Genomic DNA, 23059 nt, shown 5'->3' on the forward strand with positions numbered 1-23059 from the left:
AATGCGTTTATTGCTCGAACTATTAGATCTGTCTATTGTTGGGTTGAGAACTGTGTTGAAGTCACCTGCTATTATGACTGGACAGTTAGAAAGGTTTGAAATGAAGGAAAAAAAAAGGTCTGAAAAAAAGATGGGTCATCAGTGTTTGGGCTATATACATTACCAGTTGTAACTGGGCTATTATTAATTGAAATGTTTATGATAATGAAACGTACTTCAGGGTCTATAACGGTGGTGTTATGAACAAATGAGATTTTTTTACTTATTAAAATGCATACTCCTCTTTGTTTTGTGTTGTAGTGTGCCGAGAATAAATGATTGTATTTTGATGATTTAATTTTGTTGTGATCTGATTCTGATAGATGCGTTTCTTGCAAAAGGCATATGTCGGCTTGTAGTTTATTTAAATTATTCAAAACTTTGATCTTCTTTATCTGAGAACCAAATCCATGAATGTTCCAGGTTAGAAAAGTGATTGATGACATGTTATGTTTTTATGAGGAAATGGAAAATAAAGTACTGTATATGTATACGTGTGAGTGTATATGTTCATGCAATTACGGCAATGCGTATGCGTGCATGCATAACATGGCAATGCTGTTGGCAGACTAAAACTAAAGATACACAAATGACAGAATGTACACAGCAGAAGAACAACAACAATACAAAAAAAAAACATTAAATACAGACATAATGTAGAACAGGTTTAACAGGTTGGGGGGACACGAGACCTAGGTGCAACGTAAAAGCACATCTTATATATTTAAAAGAGAGAGAGAGAGAGAGAGAGAGAGAGAGAGAGAGAGAGAGAGAGAGAGAAAAAGAAAAAAGTTCTGTGGAGTACTGGGGAGTGGGGTAGTGGTGGTGGTGGATATAAGTTTATGATCACGGCCGTTATTGACTCAGGAATGTGAGTGAAGTGTTCAGAAAAGCCAGGGGGTAATGTCCTTATCACGATATAGTTGTCCATCTACGTATAATTTGTCCACTGCAATGATTGCCTTTTTTCTTTAATTAGGAAAAGCTGTTTTCGACGTTCAAGCATGTCCTTTGGGTATTGCTCGTTGATTCCGTTGTTTGTACCTTTGAGATGTCTGCCTTGCCTCTGAACCAGCTCTTTTTGTTTATAGTGTTCTATTTTGCGATAATCGGTCATGGTCAATTGTTGCTGTTTTGGGATCTCATACAGTGCACACGGTGAAAAGTAATACTCTGTACAGTTTCGGCTGTTAATTTGAGTTTTATCATAAAGACTTTAACTGATTTTTCGGGGTCGTCTGGAATTTGTTCTGGGATGCATGTGAACACTAAATTGTCCCTCATGCTGCGCATTTGCAAGTCCAGAATGCTCTCTTTCATGGCTTTGTTTTCTACGACAACGGAGGTGAATTGAGCAGCAAGTGTGTGAACAGAGTGCTTTAAAAAAGTATTTTCTTTGGTGAGAGTGTCTATCTGTTCTTGGCTGAATTCCAAGCTGTGCCACAGTTCCTGTAATTCCTTGTGTACCACTTCAATCATTGCGATCCTGGCATCAAGTCCAGAAAATGTATTTTCAATCGAGAGCAGAATGTTGCTTACCTCTGTGCAGCACGGTGGTTTTGGTGATGTAGATGGTGTTGTACCTAGGCTGGAGAGTGAACCGGGATGTGGTCTCTTGGAGGTTGGAGTGGGGTTACCTTTACTTTTTTTGTTGTCGTCTGGTTTGTCCCTGTTCATGGTGCAGCAGAATCTGTTGTAGTGGGCGTCGATATATTCCTCAAGATGATCCAGGTTGTATAACTTTATAGTCCAGTTTTGAAACAGGAGAAAATGTGAAAAGAAAAAAAAAAAGATATTTGAATCTTAATCTTGTTTACGGTGTAGCGGTGTAGCAGTCTAGCATCCGGGAGCCGCCATCTTGGATCTTGGAAAGCACGCAACTTCTTATCTTTAAGTGTATCTGAGGCTGAGACCAAAGTTTGTGGGACCTATTAGTAACATTTTAACTTTAATAATGAAGAGTACTATATTTTGATATTTCGTCAAAGAATTGCCCCATATGTAGAGGTCTGGGCTAAGCCCCGAATATTCACTGACCCTAGAACCACCTCTGATTACAAGCATGGTTGGTGAGTGACCTGACTTTCCTTAAAGGGACTTTGGCTACAGTCCTATAACTGTATAGCACGTTAGCCATGGAGACTGAAATTTTAAACAAATCATTAAACATTTGACCTTGATGTAAATGAGAGAGAAGTGATTCTGCTGCAAAGATTATGTGCATGAGACTGAACAATCAACACTGAAGCGTGTGATAACACAAGCCTATGATTCTAGTGTAAATACATTAATGCCACTACTGTATTTATTATATACAGTTAGATATAGCAGTGTAAACTGGTCTAGATATGCCAAAAATAATATCCATTAAAATGCTGTCAGTGGGCCACCACATTGATCCGGGCAGCCCCTGCATGTCCTAAATGCCAGTGAGACAGAGAGGAAAAGAGGTAGCTTTATTATTACACTAAATTCTAATCTAATTCTAGTCACACTGCAGTGATAGAATGTCCATGTTGCTTCATCTTACTGCTCTGATTGACTGGGAAACATCTGTTGAATGATGATAGGAAACAGTGTGCAGCACAAACCAAACTATCTCCTTCTTTTAAGTTTTGCAGTTGTCATCACCATGAAGTGTAAGAATAGATGTAGCATTCATGGACCAGCAAGCAGCAACTGCTGGTGTGAATTTCCACATCAGATGGTTTAATGGCCATTCTCACTTGACATATAGTTTTCCCATGCTGTGTTTTGCTGTACTCTGCAGGTTGAGGATGTTTATCTTGCTCTAAACTGAGAGAAGTTGGGGAATGTTGTCAGTTTGATTGATGGAGTTGTGTTTCTGCGTTGTCTTTCAACTCTTTCTGGACAACATTACATACTGCAGAAGGTTGAAGTATTCTATTCCTCTAGACAAACTTGTGCAGTTTTTTTCCTCTTTCTTTCTACCCTTATCACTCTTTTTCTGTCTCTATATTTATCAAATGCAGTGTAGTTCTGTGATATGAATCAGCAGATACATTTATCTATCATGCTTTTCACACCTACAGTATATTCCTCCATAGCTCTGTTAAACACACACGCACACACACACACATGTTGGTGCGGCTATCCTTAGCAGGACTCCCCATAGACACAATGATTTTTATACTGTACGAACTATAGATTCTATCCCCTAACCCTAACCCTACACCTAAACCTAACCCTCACAAAAAGCTTTCTGCATTTTTACATTAAAAAAAAAAATAAAAAATTGGCTAGTATGTTTTTTAAGTGATTTGAATTATGGGGACATTAGAAATGTCCTCATAAACCACATTTATAGCATAATACCCTTGTAATGACCAGTTTGTAACCAATTTTTTTTTTTTTTCATTGTAAACCATTTCCTTTGCATGGTTATTGACAGATGGGAGCTTGTCAAAAAGCTTGTCAGCTCCACTCACAGGCACATTTATCTGTGAGATTTGAATCACATTACAATCTCTAAGTATTACTCTGGATTCTTTTTCATGTTATATTGGAGTTTATGTTATATTTTTGTTTTGTTTTTTCATTATGTTTTGTCAGATTTTCAGTACACGAATATGTCATATTGGGGACTTTAAATAAAGGGCAATTAATACAATTAACATGATCTAAACAGGTGGAAATCACTATAGTCTGAAGTATTTAACAGCAGATTCTAAAGAATATGAAATTACCCACATAAACTCATATACTTAGAAAAGTTTTGGAAAATGTATTATTGAAAAACAGGATTTTGGATTATTGCATTAAGAATGTAATGTCAAGGCTATTAGCAGCTATAAGCCTAGATGTTTAGGAAATTTTGTTCCAGATCAGGGTTGATTAACGTAGTCGAATTAAATTGTGTTTGTTCAAATGTTTACCAAGGAAAAAATCTTTTTGTTTATACCGTAATTTTCAGTGTGATTTATAGTCCATCGATCTACCTGGGTCTTTAATGGACTGTTCTTTAAAACCTTTAAGCTCATCCAATCTGTATCCAGGCTTTGCTGAAATTAAACAAGCACATGGGTGCTCTGGGGACACATGGACACTGAGCTATTGTACAAAAGTTACACAAACTAATGGGTTTTATTTTTCACTCTCCATACAGTGGGCTCAGTGAATTTTGAGTGCTGTTTTGGTTTTATTAATAATTAATTTTCCAGCTCCCGCAGTTTGACTAAGTAAAACTTTTTCTGCTGTCACCAACAAAATTAATTGCTGCCTTCATTTTTGGATCTGTTCTAAAATATTTATTACAATTCAAATAAATACAGCAAAGTGACTTAACTAGTTTTGATTTGTGTAAAGATGAGAAAAGAATTGGAAATAAATGTGTCTAAATTAAATCAGATGTACTTTGATAAATCTTAGTCTTTTCTCTCAGTCCCATGGTGCATACTTTGTGTTGTAATGTTATTTTAATGTGTGTTGTAATGTAATGACATTGTGCAGCAATCACATACTATAGGGCAGGGGTCGGCAACCTTTTTGACATGGAGTGCCATTTTTTATTTTCCTAGTTAATGGCTGTGCCGACATCTGCCCCAACACCTATGGTTCTCCCTATGGACAGTCGGCCCCTGTGTAGAGATACTGATTTAAGAAGCATTTGGATTGGTCTCTTAATTTTTTCCAGAGCTGTATATGTATGTGCATGTATGTGATTTTCTGAAGTTTGAGTCCACGTGTGAAAATGTTTCTATTTAGCATTTTTCTAATTTAATCATTTATTTATTTATTTTTATTACAAATGATATGATCAGCATAACAGTTTGAGTGAAAACCCAATGATTATGATATAATCATGATCCTGCATGTGAATTTTCACAGAGCATCTTAAATGCTTTAATGAAAGAAAATGTCCTGGTTACTTTCGTAACCTCTGTTCCCTGATGGAGGGAACGAGATGTTGTGTCGATGTAGTGACACTAGGGGTCACTCTTGGGAGCCCTAAACACCTCTGCTTTTTTGAAAAAAGGCCAATGAAACTTATCATCCCCCGCTTCCTTTCCGCTGTCCACAAAAGCAGACAAAGAGCTGCTCGGAGCTTCTAAGGCTCTGCGTGCAATCCAAATAGATGCGTAAAACTCGCACCGGACACAGCAATGCCAAGGCTGGGTCTGACTCCTCCTGGGGCAGCGCTTGCAGGTTCACCATCTGATCCCTAAAAGGGGTCATGGGAACCTTGGGCAAATAGCCCAGTCGTGGTCTCAGGATCACGTGAGAGTAACCCGGACCAAACTCCAGGCATGATTCACTAACAGAGAATGCCTGCAGGTCCCCTACCCTTTTGATGGAAGTGAGCGCAGTCAGGAGGGTAGTCTTCAAAGAGAGTGCCTTAAGCTCAGCTGACTGCAAGGGCTCAAAGGGAGCTCCCTGTAGACCCCGAAGGACTACAGAGTGGTCCCACGAGGGGACGAGGCATGGTCTGGAGGGATTCAACCTCCTGGCGCCTCTCAGGAACCTGATGATCAAGTCATGCTTCCCCAAGTACTTACCATCTACTGCATCGTGATGAGCTGAAATAGCGGCTATATACACCTTCAGGGTGTAAGGGGAAAGCCGCTCCTCCAGCCTCTCCTGCAGGAAGGAAAGCACTGATCCGACTGCGCATCTCTGGGGGTCTTCGCGTCGGGAAGGACTCCACTTAGCAAACAGACGCCACTTCAAGGCATACAGGCGCCTCGTAGAGGGCGCCCTAACCTGAGTGATCGTGTCTACCACCACAGGTGGTAGGCCACTTAGGTCTTCCGCGTCCCGTCCAAGGGCTAGACGTGGAGATTCCAGAAGTCTGGTCACGGGTGCCAGATGGTGCCCCGTCCCTGAGAAAGAAGGTCTTTCCTCAGGGGAATTCGCCGGGGGGGGGCTGTCATGAGGAGCGTGAGATCCGAGAACCATGTCTGGGTGGGCCAGTAGGGTGCTACTAGGATGATCTGCTCCTCATCCTCCTTGACCTTGCACAGGGTCTGTGCGAGTAGGCTCACTGGGGGAAATGCGTATTTGCATAGTCCGGGGGCCACATCTATACCGAGAGGTGCCTTGGTCAGGGCGTACCAAAGTGGGCAGTGGGAGGATTCCCGGGAAGCAAACAGGTCTACCTGTGCTCGACCGAATTGACTCCAAATCAGCTGGACCACCTGAGGGTGGAGTCTCCACTCTCCCCTGAGGGTAACCTGACGTGACAACGCGTCCGCTGTGGTTTTGAGGTCACCCGGGATGTGACTGGCTCGTAGCGACTTGAGGCACTGCTGACTCCAGAGGAGGAGATGGCGGGTGAGTTGTGACATGCAACGGGAGCATAGACCACCTTGACAGTTGATGTATGCTACCATCGCTGTGCTGTCCATCCGGACCAACAGGTGCTTACCCTGGATCAACGGCCGGAACCTCTGCAGGGCGAGCGGTACTGCCAACAACTCTAGGCAGCTGATGTGCCAATGCAGCTGCGGGCCAGTCCAGGAGCCGGTGGCTGTGTGCCCGTTGCATACGGTGCCCCAGCCCATCTTGGAGGTGTCTGTTGTAACCATGACGCACCTGGAGACCTGCTCTAGGGGAAGCCCTGCCCGTAGAAATGCAAGGTCGGTCCAAGGACTGAAGAGGCGGCGACAGATTGGCGTGATGGCCATGCGATGTGTCCTGTGGTGCCATGCCCATCTTGGGACTCGAGTCTGAAGCCAGTGCTGAAGCAGTCTCATATGCATCAACCTGAGCATTGTGGCTGCCGCTTAGGATGCCATATGCCCCAGAAGCCTCTGAAAAAGTTTCAGTGGAACCACTGTCCTCCATCTGAATGCCTTGAGACAGTTCAGCACCGACTGCACGTGCTCGTTCATGAGGCGCGCTGTCATTGAGCCTGAGTCCAACTCCAAACCTGAGAAAAGAGATGCTCTGAACCAGGGAGAGCTTTCTCTTTTCCCAGTTGACCTAAGCCCCAGTCGGCTGAGGTGCCAGAGCACGAGGTACATGTGTGCGCACAGCAACTCTCAAGAGTGAGCTAGGATTAGCCAGTCTTCGAGATAGTTGAGGATGCAGACGCCCACTTCCCTTAGAGGGGCAAGGGCTGCCTCTGCAACCTTCGTGAAGATGCGAGAGGACAAGGACAGGCTGAAGGGGAGGACCTTGTACTGGTATGCCTGGCCTTCGAAGGCAAACTGCAGGAAGGGTCTGTGTCGAGGTAAGACCAAGACGTGGAAGTATGCGTCCTTCAGGTCTACCGCTGCGAACAAATCTTGATGCCAGATGCTCGCTAGAATGTGTTTTTGCGTCAGCATCTTGAACGGGAGTCTATGAAAAGCCCAGTTCAGTACTCACAGGTCCAGGATTGGTCGCAACCCACCGCCTTTCTTCGGTAGGATGAAGTAACGGCTGTAGAACCCCTTCTTCATCTCAGCTGGAGGGACAGGCTCTATCGTGCCCTTGCGCAGAAGGGTAGTGATCTCCGCATGCAAGGTAGCGGCGTTGTCGTCCTTCACCGAGGTGAAGCAGACGCCGCTGAACCTGGGCGGGCGCCTGGCAAACTGAATCACGTAGCCGAGTCGGACGGTCTGGGTCAGCCATCGCGACGGGTTGGAAAGCGTGAGCCATGTGCCCAAACTCCGGGTGAGGGGGACCAAGGGAATGATCACGTCAGACGTACCGGCGGGTGGGGCCTCGCGGCAGAGCTCGAGGTGCCTTGTCGAGGGGATTCGAGCCCCGTGGCTGTGCTGAGTCCAGGGACATCAAAGCACTTATCTGGCTCCTGCTGCCCACCATAAGATTGGCCGAGTAGGGGGGAGGAGGAGTCTCGTCCCCGTATACACTGGAACCAATCCCGTGTGGGCGTGTTTTTGCCACAGCTGGGCGCACAGGAGCGGGGGGTCTGCCGCTGGAGCACCATACCTGCAAAGATGGGACGGTGGATGGTGGTCATGACGACGGCCATGCACACTGGACATGTGACCCAGGGAACAAGAAAACCACTCTTTTGTTGAATTTTTGGGTACCACAGCCTCTTGGACATGCGGCGAAATTAAATGAAAACGAAACAAAAGATTCTCCTCCCGGCCCTCCACCAGGGGATGGAGTGGTCTGCTCACCAGCTCTAGAGAAGCGGGTCTCCTCGCCCCTGGGTCGCTCGTCTCAGAGGCGCTTCGAAGCCTTCCTCGGGTTCTTAACGGCCGGCCGTGAGACGGGTTGCGTCTGCTTCATGCGTTGGGCTCCACACTGGAGCCGGGCCACGGGGGCTGCAGGAGGATGCCCTTGGCGATGAGCAGATGGGGTGCGGGGTCTTGAGCTGCGCCGGGGCAGGATGTGTTGTATGGCCTCTGTCTGCTGCTTCACCGCCAAGAACTGCTGGGCAAAGTCCTCGACGGTGTCACCGAACAGGCCAACCTGGGAGATGGGGGTGTCAAGGAACCGTGCCTTGTCAGCCTCTCGCATCTCAACCAAGTTTAGCCAAAGGTGGTGCTCCTGGACCACCAGGGTGGACATCACCTGCCCGAGAGACCATGCCATAACCTTCCTCACCCAGAGAGCGAGGTCGGTCACCAAGCGCAGTTCCTGCATCAATCCCGGGTCAGAACTACCCTCGTGCAGTTCTTTTAGCGCCTTGGCTTGGCGTACTTGCAGGAGAGCCATGGCATGCAGGACGGAGGCGGCTTGTCCAGGGGCACCGCAGGTCACAGTCGTGAGGGACGATGTAAACCTTCAGGCCCTGGACGGGAGCTTCGGGCACCCATGCCAGGTGGCGGCGCTCTAAGGACACAAGTACACCGCGAGCGCCTTATCCACCTGGGGGATCACTGAATACCCCCTGGCCGCTCCACCATCGAGGGTAGTGAGAGCAGGGGAGCTGAAAGACCAGGACCGGGCAGTAAAAGGTGCCTCCCATGATCTTGTCAGCTCCTCATGCACTTCCGGGAAGAAAGGAACGGGGTGGGGCATGGCCGTGGGCGGTGCCCCGAGCCCAGGAACCAATCGTCGAGCCATGAGGGTTCAGGGGAGAGTGGAGGGTTCCACTCTAGCCTGACGCTCACGGCCGCCCGGGAAAGCATGTCTGTCATTTCCGCGTCGGCCTGGGACTGGGCGACCATTCCCAAAGGAGGATTCTCAGTCGAAGTCTCTGCATCCGACTGGATGAGCCCGCTCTCCGATGCTGCGCTTGATAACTCGTCTTCTTCCCGGGCTCCGAACAAGAGGTGGAACACGCCCTGAGACGAGCCGGCGATCTTGTCTGAGCGCCCGACCGGGGCAAGCGAGCGTGCTGGGGAATGGGAGGTCCTTGGGGGGATACCCGGCGGAGGTGGTCCCATTGATGTCCCCAAATCGCCCCCAGTGCTAACCGGCACGGCCTCATACCCGTAGGTAGAAGGACCGGTGCGGGGAGCCACTGGGGTGGCTTGCTTTCTTACGAATGCAAGCCGTGACCGCAACGTTGCCATGGTCATGTTCTCACAATGAGGACAAGACCCATCCACGAACGATGTCTCCATGTGGGCAGCGCCTAGACACGTAAGACAGCGATCGTGGCTGTCAGAAGCGGAGAGATAACGACCGCAACCAGGAATAACACACAAACGGAAAGGCATTTTTAAAAAGACGTTCCGTGTGTGTCGCTCTTTTAGAAAGAAAATATACTCTTTTAGAATATACTCTTTTTGTTGTTCTGCCGAAGCACCAAGGGGCGTTCTTTGCACTCCACGGGTGCAGAGGGGGAGAAGCTGCTGAAATGCGCCGTAGAATCCAGCAGATGTGGTGAATGAACTTCGTGGATGAATTCAGCTTCAATGAATAGAACCGCTCGGCTCCGAAGAGAAAATCTGAATGAGTGGTTGCATACCAGCTCCTTTTAAACCCGTATGTCCGGGGGAGTGGCATACTAATTCCACTTGCCAATTCTCATTGGCCTTTTTTCAAAAAAGCAGATGTGTTTTGGGCTCCCAAGAGTGACCCCTAGTGTCACTACATCGACACAATGTCGAGTGAGTTACAGATAGGGAACCTGTCCTTTTGTACTAAATGAGTTACAGTTAATGTCACAGATTTGCTTATTTGATTACTGATCACGAAATTTTGTGCAATCTTAAATATTTCTTATATTATGTCATACTACATTTTCAAAATCACACAGAGGGGTAATTACTAGCACGCAAGCAACAGTGAGAGTGGAGCAGGCTATTTTACTTGTATGAAGTTTTTCACACCTACATTACAATCTACATCTTGATGTAATCCTTCCTGATGATCACGCAGCGTGTTTCATCAGCTGAATGGGAAACTAAACACAATTAAAGTGCGAGGAGACTCACGCTGTGCGTGCAAGCCATTCGCGCATTACAAGCTGATCAACTATTTAGCCATTTTCGGTGAATCACACCTACAAAATCCTAAAACTTTATTTCCAGGTTTAATTTATATTTTGATTAGACTTGATTATATTAGATTTTTATGTTTTCTCTTTTAATCTTTTAATGTAATTTTGAGTGTGACCATGATTTAAGGAGGGTGTACCTGAAGCTTTGTTGGAAATCTTAAGGATTAATAGTGGTGTTTTCCTTATTACATCACGTGTTGTTCTGAAAGCAGAAAGAAACAACTGAAACACGGAATGTAGGCTGTCTTCTGCGCAGCATGACTGAAGCAAAGCGGGCGTGTTTACTCGCATGATTAACAGAACCTGAAGCGCTGCCGGCTTGTGATGCGCGAATGGCTTGCACGCGCTGCACGAGTCTGTTGGGTATAATGCAGTCTCATCACATTTTAACTTTTTGTTTAGTCTCCCATTCAGCTCATGAAAACATGCTGTGTGATCATGAGGAAGGATTACATCACGATGTAGATTGGAATGCAGGTGCGGAATTTCATCTAAATAAAATAGTCTACTCCTCTCTTGCTGTTGCTGGCGTGCCAGTGATTACCCCACCGCGTGCCAATGATGGCACGAATGCCATAGGTTGCCGACCCCTGCTATAGGGGAAGCAATGCTCCAGAATAGAAAGCTGGGAAAATTAATGCCATTTTCTATGCCACAATGCCCTTAAAATTCAAGGGTAACTATACACATAATATACAGGAATGTTTTCTAACCTGCAGAGCTCAGATGGAGACATCTATTAAATGTTATGAAATATAAATTATTTATTTCCACTTTAACAAGATTTCCTTGAGAAATTGTAACACTGATGTTTAACAGTGGCAATAGATTAGCAGCATATGGCAATACACTGAAGAGAATTACATTTGCCCTCTGAAATCCACACATTATCCCACCTGTTCCCTTTGGTATTAGCCTGACATTTGCTGCATTAATTGCCACTGGTTGATGGAAATAGACCATACGTTCCACAATGGTCAACATACTTAACTGTTAAGTATCTTACATTTTTATTCTCTATGGCCTCTTCACCTGCCAATTCTCTAACCTCACTGTCTCTTTTCTTTCTCTTCTTTTTCATTCTCTAGCCTGTGAGCTCATGAATCAGGGGATCTTGGCTTTGGTGTCATCTACAGGCTGTGCTGCAGCCAATGCTCTGCAGTCTCTCACAGATGCCATGCACATTCCTCACCTGTTCATTCAGAGGAACGGAGATGGCACACCCCGTGCCGAGTGCCAGCTCAATTCCAGCCCTGACGGAGAGCGCTACACACTGGCCGCGCGCCCTCCGGTGCGTCTCAATGAGGTCATGATCACACTCGTCTCTGAGCTGCACTGGCACAAGTTTATCGTCTTCTATGACAGTGAATACGGTGAGTGACATGAGGCCCAGCTTAATGTGTAGAATCAACAGTAAGTAAGTCAATTATACAGTAGGTAGATTTCCCTGAAAATTGTGAACACTGCAATTCTTTGGTGGTTTCAAAACATTGCTCTGTTTGTTAGAGCATCCTGACTACTCCAACACTGCAACTTTGGCTCAACCAGTTTGGGACAGAACTATCTGTTTTCTAACCAAAGGCAGATGATGGCAGTGTTCGGGAAACATGTCTTTATTTTTGAAATTCCTATTGGTGCCACTAGTGGTGCAGAAACCACACATTTCACCTTTAAATAAAGTTTAACATAAATATAAAATGGTGGAAGTGTCCAAATTATTATTGTGCTATAACTGAAAAGGAGTGTGTTGTCTTTATGGCTCATGAGTATTCACACCATTTCATCTAGGCCTTTTCAAACCAAAATATGATGCAGGCTTGAGCAATACTCCAAAAAAACTTCCCACTCCTACAAAGACATTCATCAGCTCTCAGGCTCTGAAGTTAAAATTTGATGCGAGCAGGTGGACTCTGGCAGACTGAAAGGCATTCTCTGTCAGTTGATAACTAGCACTGTACAGTTTTGAAAATCATGAAACTTTCATGATATATAAAACATGGACTTGGGTAACCTCCTAACTTTTTCATTGAACCTGTGTTGTTGAACTCTATGGGAATCCAGTTTGGGTGTCAAAATCAAGAATTGTCTATATTTCAGTCCAGCTTTTATGAGTTTTTTATGAGTTATTACCACAACTCTAAACCTGACCTCTCTTGGAATGTAACTGGGCTTAGTGGTCTGCACGGGTCCTAAATTGAAGCCTAAAACTGACCTTTGCCTGAGACTTTTTAAGCCTGAAACAACCTGTACCGTCATATTTAAAGCCCGAACCTGAATCGCTCACTCTCTATATAATTTATTTACCAAGCAAGTAAATTTGTTGCAATAGGCTGTATTTTATGTAAGCATCATAGGCAACATTGGTAACACGACATCATTTTTAATAGTTCAAGTTCTTTTTAACTTGACTCAGTGTCTAAAAAATGCATCAGTCTTGCGTGAGATGCTGAAAAGACAGCAAGTGGTGCAATGGTCAAAGACATCCATCCAGCGCATATTTTCATAGGAAAACAATTGAAAAACAGCATGCAAAAACCAGTTCGGTGCGAACAGCCTCTAACTCGTCTGTTTCCATGTGTCTGTGAGTGAGAACATGTGCGATAAACAAGTTACTGTAGGTAAGCCTATTTTTTATTTTCATTAATTACAAACCCAAACCCAAATTTGAAGTCATATTTAAAAAACTGACCTGAACCTGATCCGAACCTTGTTGGACCCGTCTGGCCCAGGCCATGTTGCAGACCACATTCACACTGCCAGCAACACACAGCAACAAAGAGATACGTTCTCATTAATTTTCAATGAAAGCACAGCGACTTCCGGCGACACAAGTGACAGTGATTGTTGGCAACAAGATGTGGGTGTGGCGATCGTAAATGAGTTTGACTCATATTTTAATCGATCTTTTGTCTTGTTAATGTAGGATGATCTCATGAACATAACGTGACCGTGAAAAATTTTTGCAAAACAAAATGACGTGCCTTAGTACACATTTCGCAGCAGTTTCCAAGTGAAATGTCCAATGGGGGGCACCAAAAGCGAGTGAAATGATGTCGTAATCAGACAGGTTTTTAAGGTGAGATTGAGGTTTTAATGAGTAAAACGTACCTCCCTAACCTGAAACTTAAACCTAAACCTAACCAATAGTGTTCAAAAAAGCAAATGAGTGGTAGACAAAACAGACGTCCTTAGACGTGCCAGAGGGGTGTCAGAGCATGCCAGGGGAGGCGCGGCGATTGATGATAAATTCACCAGGTAAAGTAAAAAAAAATAAAATAAAAAAAAAATAATAATAATAATAATATATATATATATATATATATATATATATATATATATATATATATATATATATATATATATATATATATAAATACATACAATAAAAATGTATTGTGAAGATAAATGAAAATTATTGGCTCAATGGACCATAGTCCAGCTTAATAGACCAAAGATCTATGGTGTTATAATACTGTTAAATGTCATGAACACATGCATATCATGCTAGAGCACATCCATGTACCGGCTGCACAAGCGCAAATCTCTTGGCTCGCACATGGATTTCCTTCGTTCTCGTACAAAAATGGACGCACGCTCTCAACTATACACTGCTTTACGAAATCTACCTGCTCTCGCTCAAAGAGTGTGTGAGCATGCTCAAAACGTGTTCTGTGCACTCGCAAATCTATTAAAAGCCATATAGCTCTGCCTCTGGCTTACTGTATAAGACTTTGAAAACACCTGCCTTAAACCAACATCTAAACCTAACCACTAGTGTCCAAAAACAAAAACCACTACTAATCAGGCCTTTAGTCCTGAAGCTTTAACCATGATTTGGTTGTGCAGGCTGAAGTGTATGTTGTGTACGGTGTATTGTTTCCTAAAAACAAGACTACTTTTTGAGGTCTTGCTTGTGAAGGTCAAGCATAAAGCTTCCACATAAAAATTATTTGTACTTGGCTTGCTGACATCAATTAATACTTAAACTGTCTATGAAATAAAACATTTCTAATAGTAATTTCAAATGTGTTTATTTAAACCCTTGAAACCCAGCGTGCAGGCCTCTTTTTTCAAGAACTTCCCATTTTATATTCTTAAAATCCCCAATCATCCAGAGCAAGTGTAATTTGCTCAAATGTTTTTCTTCACTTTGGGCTCCCTTATGGCAGTTTTCTGTGCTAACAGGCAAGCCATCATGGATTCAAATGTCTGAATAAAAGGTGTATTATTTGGCATTTGGATCCCCTTTGTCAATGCAGAACTCCCTTGCGGTTCACAAGGCTTAGATCTATTTTAGAATGCTAGAACTAAACCATGCTTTAAATGGCTTTTATGCTCATATGCTGATGCTATAACTGCACTGATGGCTGACCGGCTGCTGACAGGTTCAGAAAATGGGCTGAGATGAGTCATACCACAGCAGCCCTGGAGTAGACATGGATTAACATCATTCCCTAAAACCATAATCACAGAGGTCACAAGAAAAGCCCCAATCAAGACCTTAAACATGATTGATCACGGTGTAGAGCTCTCCACCCTCCTACAGGAGGACAATTACATTGGATGTGTCTTATATGGAATAGACAGAGCCAAAATGCTGAGGATGATAAGAAGTTCCTGGGATTTTTAACCTCACGAAATTTGCCATTTGTACAGCAAATCCTAGATTAAAAATAGATATGTTCAAAGTTGGTATTAGGCCGGCAGAAATGCAGTGAAAGAGGAATGTGTAAATGATCTTATCACAGACAAGATCTTTTAGAGGAGATAGTCTCAGTTCTGCTCCTGTCACATCAATCGTGATGGTGCAGGGATGCAGGCAATTCAGATTAGAAACTGCTGGCTGCAGCTGTGATCTCTGTTCTGTTAAGCATATCAGACTCTGTAAGAGAAAACTGATCTGTTCCTAGAGATTTTTATTTTTTATTGTTTTTTTGTTTTGTTTTGTTTTGTTTTTTTTTGCCTTGTTTTCCAGAATATCCACACACCATTGAACACAGGCCTGTGAAGTAAAATGTATTCACAACTGTCTGTCAGCTAATCCAAGGGACACACTGTATGATCCATTAACAAATTCCTCATTGTGTCCTTGAACAACACACTTAAAACCAAGTTTCTCTAAGCCTGTTACTATAATAATGAGTTTCCAATTAGTTACTTTTGGTAAGAAAGCATCTAAATAAAATAAAAAAATAATAATAATAAAAAAAAAAACTTTAATCTGAGACACAAAACTCATAAAGCTTGGCTAACTCGTAAACTCTAGTTAAAGAACACAGCATAGACTTGCTGATACAAAAATAGCTACAGTAAAGGTATTTAGCTTATAGTAATTAGACTGCATAAAAAAAGAAATGATGAGAAATCAACAAACTGAACTAATATTACTGTACAAACAGTCATTATACTGTAGAGACTTTGTCACTAACATAATCTTGATTTACATGTTTTGTTATGAAGAAGGAAATATTAGTCATCTGGGTTTTATTAGCCTGATCTCATTAATATACGTAGCTATTTGTACGTTAATATTTGTAACATTAAAACGTACAGTACATGTTTGTGCGTTTGGATAGACACTAAAATGTACAATTTGGACATTTGAAAGCATCTAAAATGTAAACAGTTGTATGTATTTACAGCTTTAGAAACATAAAATATTGACAAATCCATTATATTTGAATACACTAATCGATTATAAATATATTTGTACATTTTTAGTTTCATAGATATTTTAGATCCCTTAACCCTACCACAACCTCTAAATATAACCACATTTCAACAATATAAAAACATGTAACGAGTAGATTAATGTACAGTAGCAATAATTTTTGTTACAATATATTAATTTATAAATATTTTACAGCCGTTAATCCCACACCTACTCCTAAATCTAACCATAACCATTTATTAAGCATATAAAACATGTAACAGGCAGATACATTTAATCAAAATCAAATCAAATCAAATCACTTTTATTGTCACACAACCATATACACAAGTGCAATAGTGTGTGAAATTCTTGGGTGCAGTTCCGAGCAACATAGCAGTCGTGGAAGTGATGAGACATATACCAATTTACAATAAACATCAGATTAACACAACACAATTTATAATCTAATATACACATAATTACACATAACACAATATACAAATAATAACATACACTGTACAGTATACAATACACACAATACAATAAAAAAGTATATATAGTATATATAGAATGTACAGTAGGTTGTATTGTACTGTATTGACATTCAGGCTGTCGGTTGATAGTAAGATGTTAAGAGAGAATCGAATATAATAATATATAATTTATGACAGTCCGTTGTGAGATATTAGAGTAAGAGTTATAAAGTGCAGTGCTGATGTATTTTGATCGTGGGAGATCAAGAGTTCAAAAGTCTGATTGCTTGGGGGAAGAAGCTATCATGAAGTCGGCTGGTGCGGGTCCTGATGCTGCAATACCACCTGCCTGATGGTAGCAGTGAGAACAGCCCATGGCTCGGGTGGCTGGAGTCTCTGATGATCCTCCGAGCTTTTTTCACACACCGCCTGGTATATATGTCCTGGAGGGAGGGAAGCTCACCTCCGATGATGTGTCTGGCAGTTCGCACCACGCTTTGCAGTGCTTTGCGGTTGTGGGTTGTGCTATTGCCGTACCAGACGGAGATGCAGCCAGTCAGGATGCTCTCTACAGTGCAGGTGTAGAACCGTGTGAGGATGTGGCGGTTCATTCCAAACTTCCTCAGCCATCTCAGGAAGAAGAGGTGCTGATGAGCCTTCTTCACAACGGCTTCAGTGTGGATGGACCATGTGAGTTCCTCAGTGATGTGGACACCCAGGAACTTGAAGCTGCTGACTCTCTCCACTGGTGCTCCATTGATGGTGATGGGACTGTGTTCTCTGTCTTTTCTTCTGAAGTCCACAACAAGCTCCTTTGTCTCACTGACGTTGAGGGAGAGGTTGTGCTCCTGACACCAGTGTGTCAGAGTGTGCACCTCCTCTCTGTAGGCTGTTTCATCATTGTCAGTGATCAGACCTACCACCGTCATGTCATCAGCAAACTTAATGATGGCATTGGAGCTATGTGTTGCCACACAGTCATGTGTGTACAGGGAATACAGGAGTGGGCTGAGAACATAGCCCTGCAGGGCTGCAGTGTTGAGGGTCAGTGATGAGGAGATGTTGCTGCCCATTCTAACCACCTGGTGTCTGCTTGACAGGAAGTCCAGGATCCAGCTGCACAGCGAGCTGTTTAAGCCCAGAGCCCGGAGTTTCTCATCTAGCTTGGAGGGCACTATGGTGTTGAATGCTGAGCTGTAGTCTACAAACAGCATTCTCACATAAGTGTTCTTTTTTTCCAGGTGGGAGAGAGCAGTGTGTATTGTAGATGCAATGGCATCATCAGTGGAGCGGTTGTTGCAGTAAGCAAACTGCAATGGCTCAAGTGAGAGAGGCAGCACAGAGCAGATGTAATCTCCGATTAGTCTCTCAAAGCATTTGCTGATGATGGGGGTCAGCGCAACAGGACGCCAGTCATTTAAGCAAGTGATTTTGGATTGCTTTGGAACAGGCACAATGGTGGATGTTTTGAAGCATGTGGGGACTACAGACAAAGAGAGGGAAAGATTGAAAATGTCCGTAAAAACACCAGCCAGTTGGTTCTGAGACACAAAACTCATAAAGCTTGGCTAACTCGTAAACTCTAGTTAAAGAACACAGCATAGACTTACTGATACAAAAATAGCTACAGTAAAGGTATTTAGCTCATAGTAATTAGACTGCATAAATAAAGAAATTATGAGAAATCAACAAACTGAACTAATGTTACTGTACAAACAGTCATTATACTGTAGAGACTTATTTTATCACCATAGTTTATTCAGAACAATTGCAAAATTCAGTTCAAAAGTAGTCCAAAGGCAATGTGCTGCATCCAGTGTGCTCCCTGATGGCATACAATAGCTTTGTGTGAGGTGAAGAATAGAATTTAAATTATTAATCACTCTAAATCTTCTCCGGATGCACTCCATGATGGCGCGGTCATTTCTCATTCAAACATATACATAGAAGAATACGGCATTTCACAAATGGTCACAAATCACTTGAGAGCCAATGAGCATTCAATATCACTGCCGTAAAACCGCTGGTCGTAATGCTTGTTGCGGCAATTTTTTAATTTTGAAAATGAAACCAACACATGTTGACGGTTACAGCGGGCGTGAAAGAAAGCAGTCTGAAGATTTGGATTATAGCTAACAAATGTATGGATTAATTTTATTATTGTTTTATGGTGCTTTTTGTGGTTTATTTAGTTTTTTGGCATATTCTGAAAACTAGTTTTGTGTCCCATGGCAAACAAAAATATAATTAAATGCTTAATAAATGATTAAACGATTACAGACTTTTTATTCATTTTAGCATTTTAAAGTTTAGTCTTGGTTAAAGTGATATAATCCTTTAAAACGTTGTATAGGGCAGCAGAAATCACACAGAAGTGAATGAAACCATAAAAAGTTCATATTATAATGTCAACTGCATTAAAAAATTTGATGGTATTTAACTAATTATAAATTAAATGTAATTAACTGATTAGCTCTATGCAAGGGCATAGAATTCAATAATGAAAACAAGCAAGTGCAACCCCCCCCCCAATCCAGCCAATCAGAGGATCATAACACTCACCTCTGATTGGCTGGATTATATCCTATAAAATCAAAGTAACCAATACCAGAAAATTTTCTGACAGAAAATCCCATTTTTAGATTGGATTCAATACACAGTGCTAAAAGAAGTGTGGGGGAAAGAATTGCCTTTTTTTTTTTTTTTTTAAATAAGAGGGACATATATGGCAGTCCCCTGCAGCTGAAATGCCCTTGCTTGCTAAATGCTATATAAACTGACTCTTTAATTTCAGTATGGTATATTAACATAGTCCGTCTTTTGTGCCTGTAAGTTCATAAAGAATTCTTAAAGAGTAGAAAAAGTGAAACCATTTTAAAGAGTTTTTTTTTCTTTTTTTTCTTCAGTTTAGTTGCTATTTATGTACAACCCCAATTCCAAAAAAGTTGGGACAGTATGAACAATGCGAATAAAAACAAAAAGGAGTGATCTGTGAATTATATTCAGCCTTTGCTATTTTGAAAGCACTACAACTACACATTATATGATGTTTTACCTTGTGAATTTCATTTTTTTTATTTTTTTATTTTTTATTTTTTTATGTACAGTAATTTCAAATCAGTTGATTGCAACATGCTCCAAAAAAGTTGAGACCGGGGCAATTTCAGACTATTAACAATTTGACTAGTTGAAATAACAAGGTGATGTCAAACAGGAGATGTTAAACAGGTGAGGCAATCGTGTCATAGTACTGTATACTGTATAAGGAGCCTCCAAAAACAGCCTAGTCCTTCAAGAGCAAGGATCACTCAAGACTTGTCAATTTGCCAAGAGATGCTTCAGCAAATAATCCAGCACTTTGAGAACAATGTTCCCCAAAGACAATTTGGAAGGATTTTGGGCAATTCACCCTTTACAGTGTGCAATATAGTTAAAAGATTCAAGGAATCAGGTCAAATCTCGGTGTGTAAAGGGCTAGACGAAAACCATTTCTGAATGCACGTGATCTCTGATCTCTCAGATGTCACTGTCTTAGAAATTCATCTGTAATGGATATCATGAACATGGGCTTGGGATAACTTTAGTAAACCTTTGTTAGTCAACACCACTCGCCACTGCATCCACAGATGCAAGTTAAGACTTTACTATGCAAAGCAGAAGCCCTACATCATCAACAATGTCCAGAAGCTCTGCCGACTTCTCTGGGCTCGGTCTCTTCTTAAATGGAAAGTAGAAGAGTGGAACCGTGTTTTTTGGTCTGAAGAATCCACATTTCAAAAAGTTTTTGAAAAACAAAGCCATCATGTTATCCGGGCCAAAGAGGAAAAGGGCCATCCAAGCTGTTAATAGCGTCAGGTCCAAAAGCCAATGTCTGTATGGGCCAGGGGTATGTCAGTGCCCATGGCATGGGTAACTCGCACATCTGTAAGAACACGATGTAAAACATTTGAAACAACATATACTGCCATACAGCACCATCTTTTCCAAGGATGTCCCTGCATTTTCCAGCAGGACAACTTCAAACCACATACTGCCCAGATTACAAGTGCATGGCTGTTTAAGTAGAGAGTGTGGGTGCTAGATTGGCCTGCCTGCAGTCCTGACCATCTCCAATTGAGAATGTGTGGCACATTATGAAGCACACTATATGGCAATGAAGACTCCATACAATTGTGCAGCTAAAGACCTACATAATGGATGAGTGGGGGAAAATTCCACTTTCTAAACTTAACAAACTTGTCTTCAGGGCCCAAATGCTTAATAAGTGTTATTAGAACAAATAGTGATGTTTCACAGTGGAAAACACTCAACTGTTTTTTGGAGCGTATTGTAATAATCTGATTTGAAATTACTGTGCATTTAAAAAAAGAAAAGAAAATGAAATTCACAGGGTAAAACATCATATAATGTTTAGTTGTAGTGCTTTCAATATAGCAAAGGGTGAATATAATTTCCAAATCACTCATTTTTGTTTTTATTAGCATTTTTCATACTGTCCCAACTTTTTCGGAATTGGGGTTGTATATATTTTCCATATGTATACATATTGTGTAGTTTATTGTAGCATGGTTGTACTCTTTAATTATCTTGATTAAAGCCAATGTTCTTTCTTGCAGCTAATTTGACAAATCTAGACACCTAATTATGTCTGTTTGAATAGCATCACAGAAACATCACAGAAACATCTCATTATAGTCAATGTCATGCTGTTATTTTTAGCCATACAAATAAACAGCCAGAAAGGATTGCTGTTCAAATGTGAAAGGCCTAGTTAAGCTCTTCACAAGTGTGAACAGAGACATGAAGGACACACATTTTGTTGCTGTTTAGCTTATTTATTGGTATTTTTGCTGCTAAATTCCTAACTAGGCCTTCATAGTTTCACCAGTAACTCTTTTAAAAATAATGCTTAGTTGCTATCATCAGTCAACTTCTGCGCCATTTTAGATCATTACTAACTTTGGTGTGGGAGTGTCAGTTTCTTGGCAACTCATTCTCCACTGAGCTGCTTTATCCCCATGTTTGTGTGTGTGTGTGTGTGTGTGTGTGTGTGTGTGTGTGTGTAAGGCCAACCTCTTTAAGTGAGTCTATAAAACATCTTAATGTTGAGGACTTTTTTGTGTTATGCAGTTTATAAACAACAGTAAGCCAACCCACAGGCCTGTGAATGGTTATTTTGTGACTAAGGTCCTAATTTAATTGATGTTTGGGTTTTATCTGAGCAGTCTCGGGGTTATGCGGGTCCCTTTATAGTACACCGCTGAGTAATGTGTCCTCTTGGTTTATTCACTGATGTATAACTGTATGAAATACTTTAATAATCTTTAACCTAAGGCACCATATTTGCTCTTTTGCTTGTGAGCAAGTAATCTATAGTCTGTTCTTTCTGACAATAACTTAAATGAGTTTTATTAAAAAACAAATTGATGTAGTAGGAAACACCAGGGATAGTTGTCACAAAGGCTAAGGCCAGGCGTAAACAGTGCGATTTTTGCCTGTCATGCGAGCTACCTACCATTAATCGCTGGTGCTTGTTTGGTCTCGGCTCGCATCATGTGAGAGGAATTACGAGCAGAGCCGAGTGACTTGCGAGCAGCTTACGACCTCCCCATCATTTTTAAACATGTCGAAAAAATTTGGGCACTGTCGTCTTTTGAATTCCTGAGGTGAGTGCGGTTGAACAAGCTGATTTGGCGATCGACCTGAAGTTGACCAATCAGGAGAAGGTGTTACAGCTCGCACAATTTATGAAAACTGAGTGTTCATGAAGCTTTTAAACATTTGGAGATAATGGGCATGTTAAAACTGTGCTATTCCCATATTATTCACGACCACATCACTGAAAATAATTTGACAAAGTTCATCCTGTTCTCTTCTTTTCAAACAAATGCTTTGCCATACCTAGAGGTTGCCTCCCCTTTAAATATGAAACTGTCAAATGTCGGACTGCATTTGGAATAATTATCCATCAATGTTTAAAAACTCTGTAAAAGATGGAGAGTTTCATTTAACGCAGCCACTGGCCATGCCTGTCTTCTTTTTTTTATTCCTAAATCGCAAGATATTACTGCCACAAGGAATTAAAATCTCCTCCTGTGGCTTGATGTTTTAGAATACTAAATAGCACAAAAACTCATGTGATTGCTTTGGAATTCTCCAGGTCGTAAAGTCATGTACCACTGCATCTGTACTATTATCAGATAAACTGATTCATAACATGCTGGGATTCACAAATTCACAATCTGGCAGAGACATGAGGGAAGAGGGCACAATATATAGGCAGGAAGGCACGAGGAGAAGGTGAAACTTATAAACGAGGGAGAGTGAAAAGGGAACGAGGAGGAGGAGTCGGGGAAGCACATGGCAAGACAAACACAAAGCCATGTGCTAACATACAACACACAAGACTGACAGAAGAGCGCATGGCAAGAGAACCGAACCGAAGCCATGCGCTGACAAAGATGAGAAATGGAGCACGAGTGTCCGGATCCTGACCGAACTAGACTGAAGGGTCAGGACCCAGAC

At 42.1% G+C, this 23059-nt stretch overlaps 1 protein-coding gene across 2 annotated transcripts in view; it reads left to right on the plus strand.

The window, feature by feature from the left end:
• LOC127410649 (glutamate receptor ionotropic, delta-1-like) overlaps nt 1-23059 on the plus strand; it is a 465032-nt gene that overhangs the window by 267448 nt on the left and 174525 nt on the right. For both annotated transcript variants that reach the window (XM_051645766.1, XM_051645767.1), the window contains exon 3: nt 11497-11781. In XM_051645766.1, coding sequence (XP_051501726.1) covers nt 11497-11781 — 285 coding nt within the window. The remainder of the gene's footprint in view (nt 1-11496; nt 11782-23059) is intronic.

Source organism: Myxocyprinus asiaticus, chromosome 20 (genome assembly GCF_019703515.2).
Source record: "Myxocyprinus asiaticus isolate MX2 ecotype Aquarium Trade chromosome 20, UBuf_Myxa_2, whole genome shotgun sequence".
Lineage (NCBI taxonomy): Eukaryota > Metazoa > Chordata > Actinopteri > Cypriniformes > Catostomidae > Myxocyprinus > Myxocyprinus asiaticus.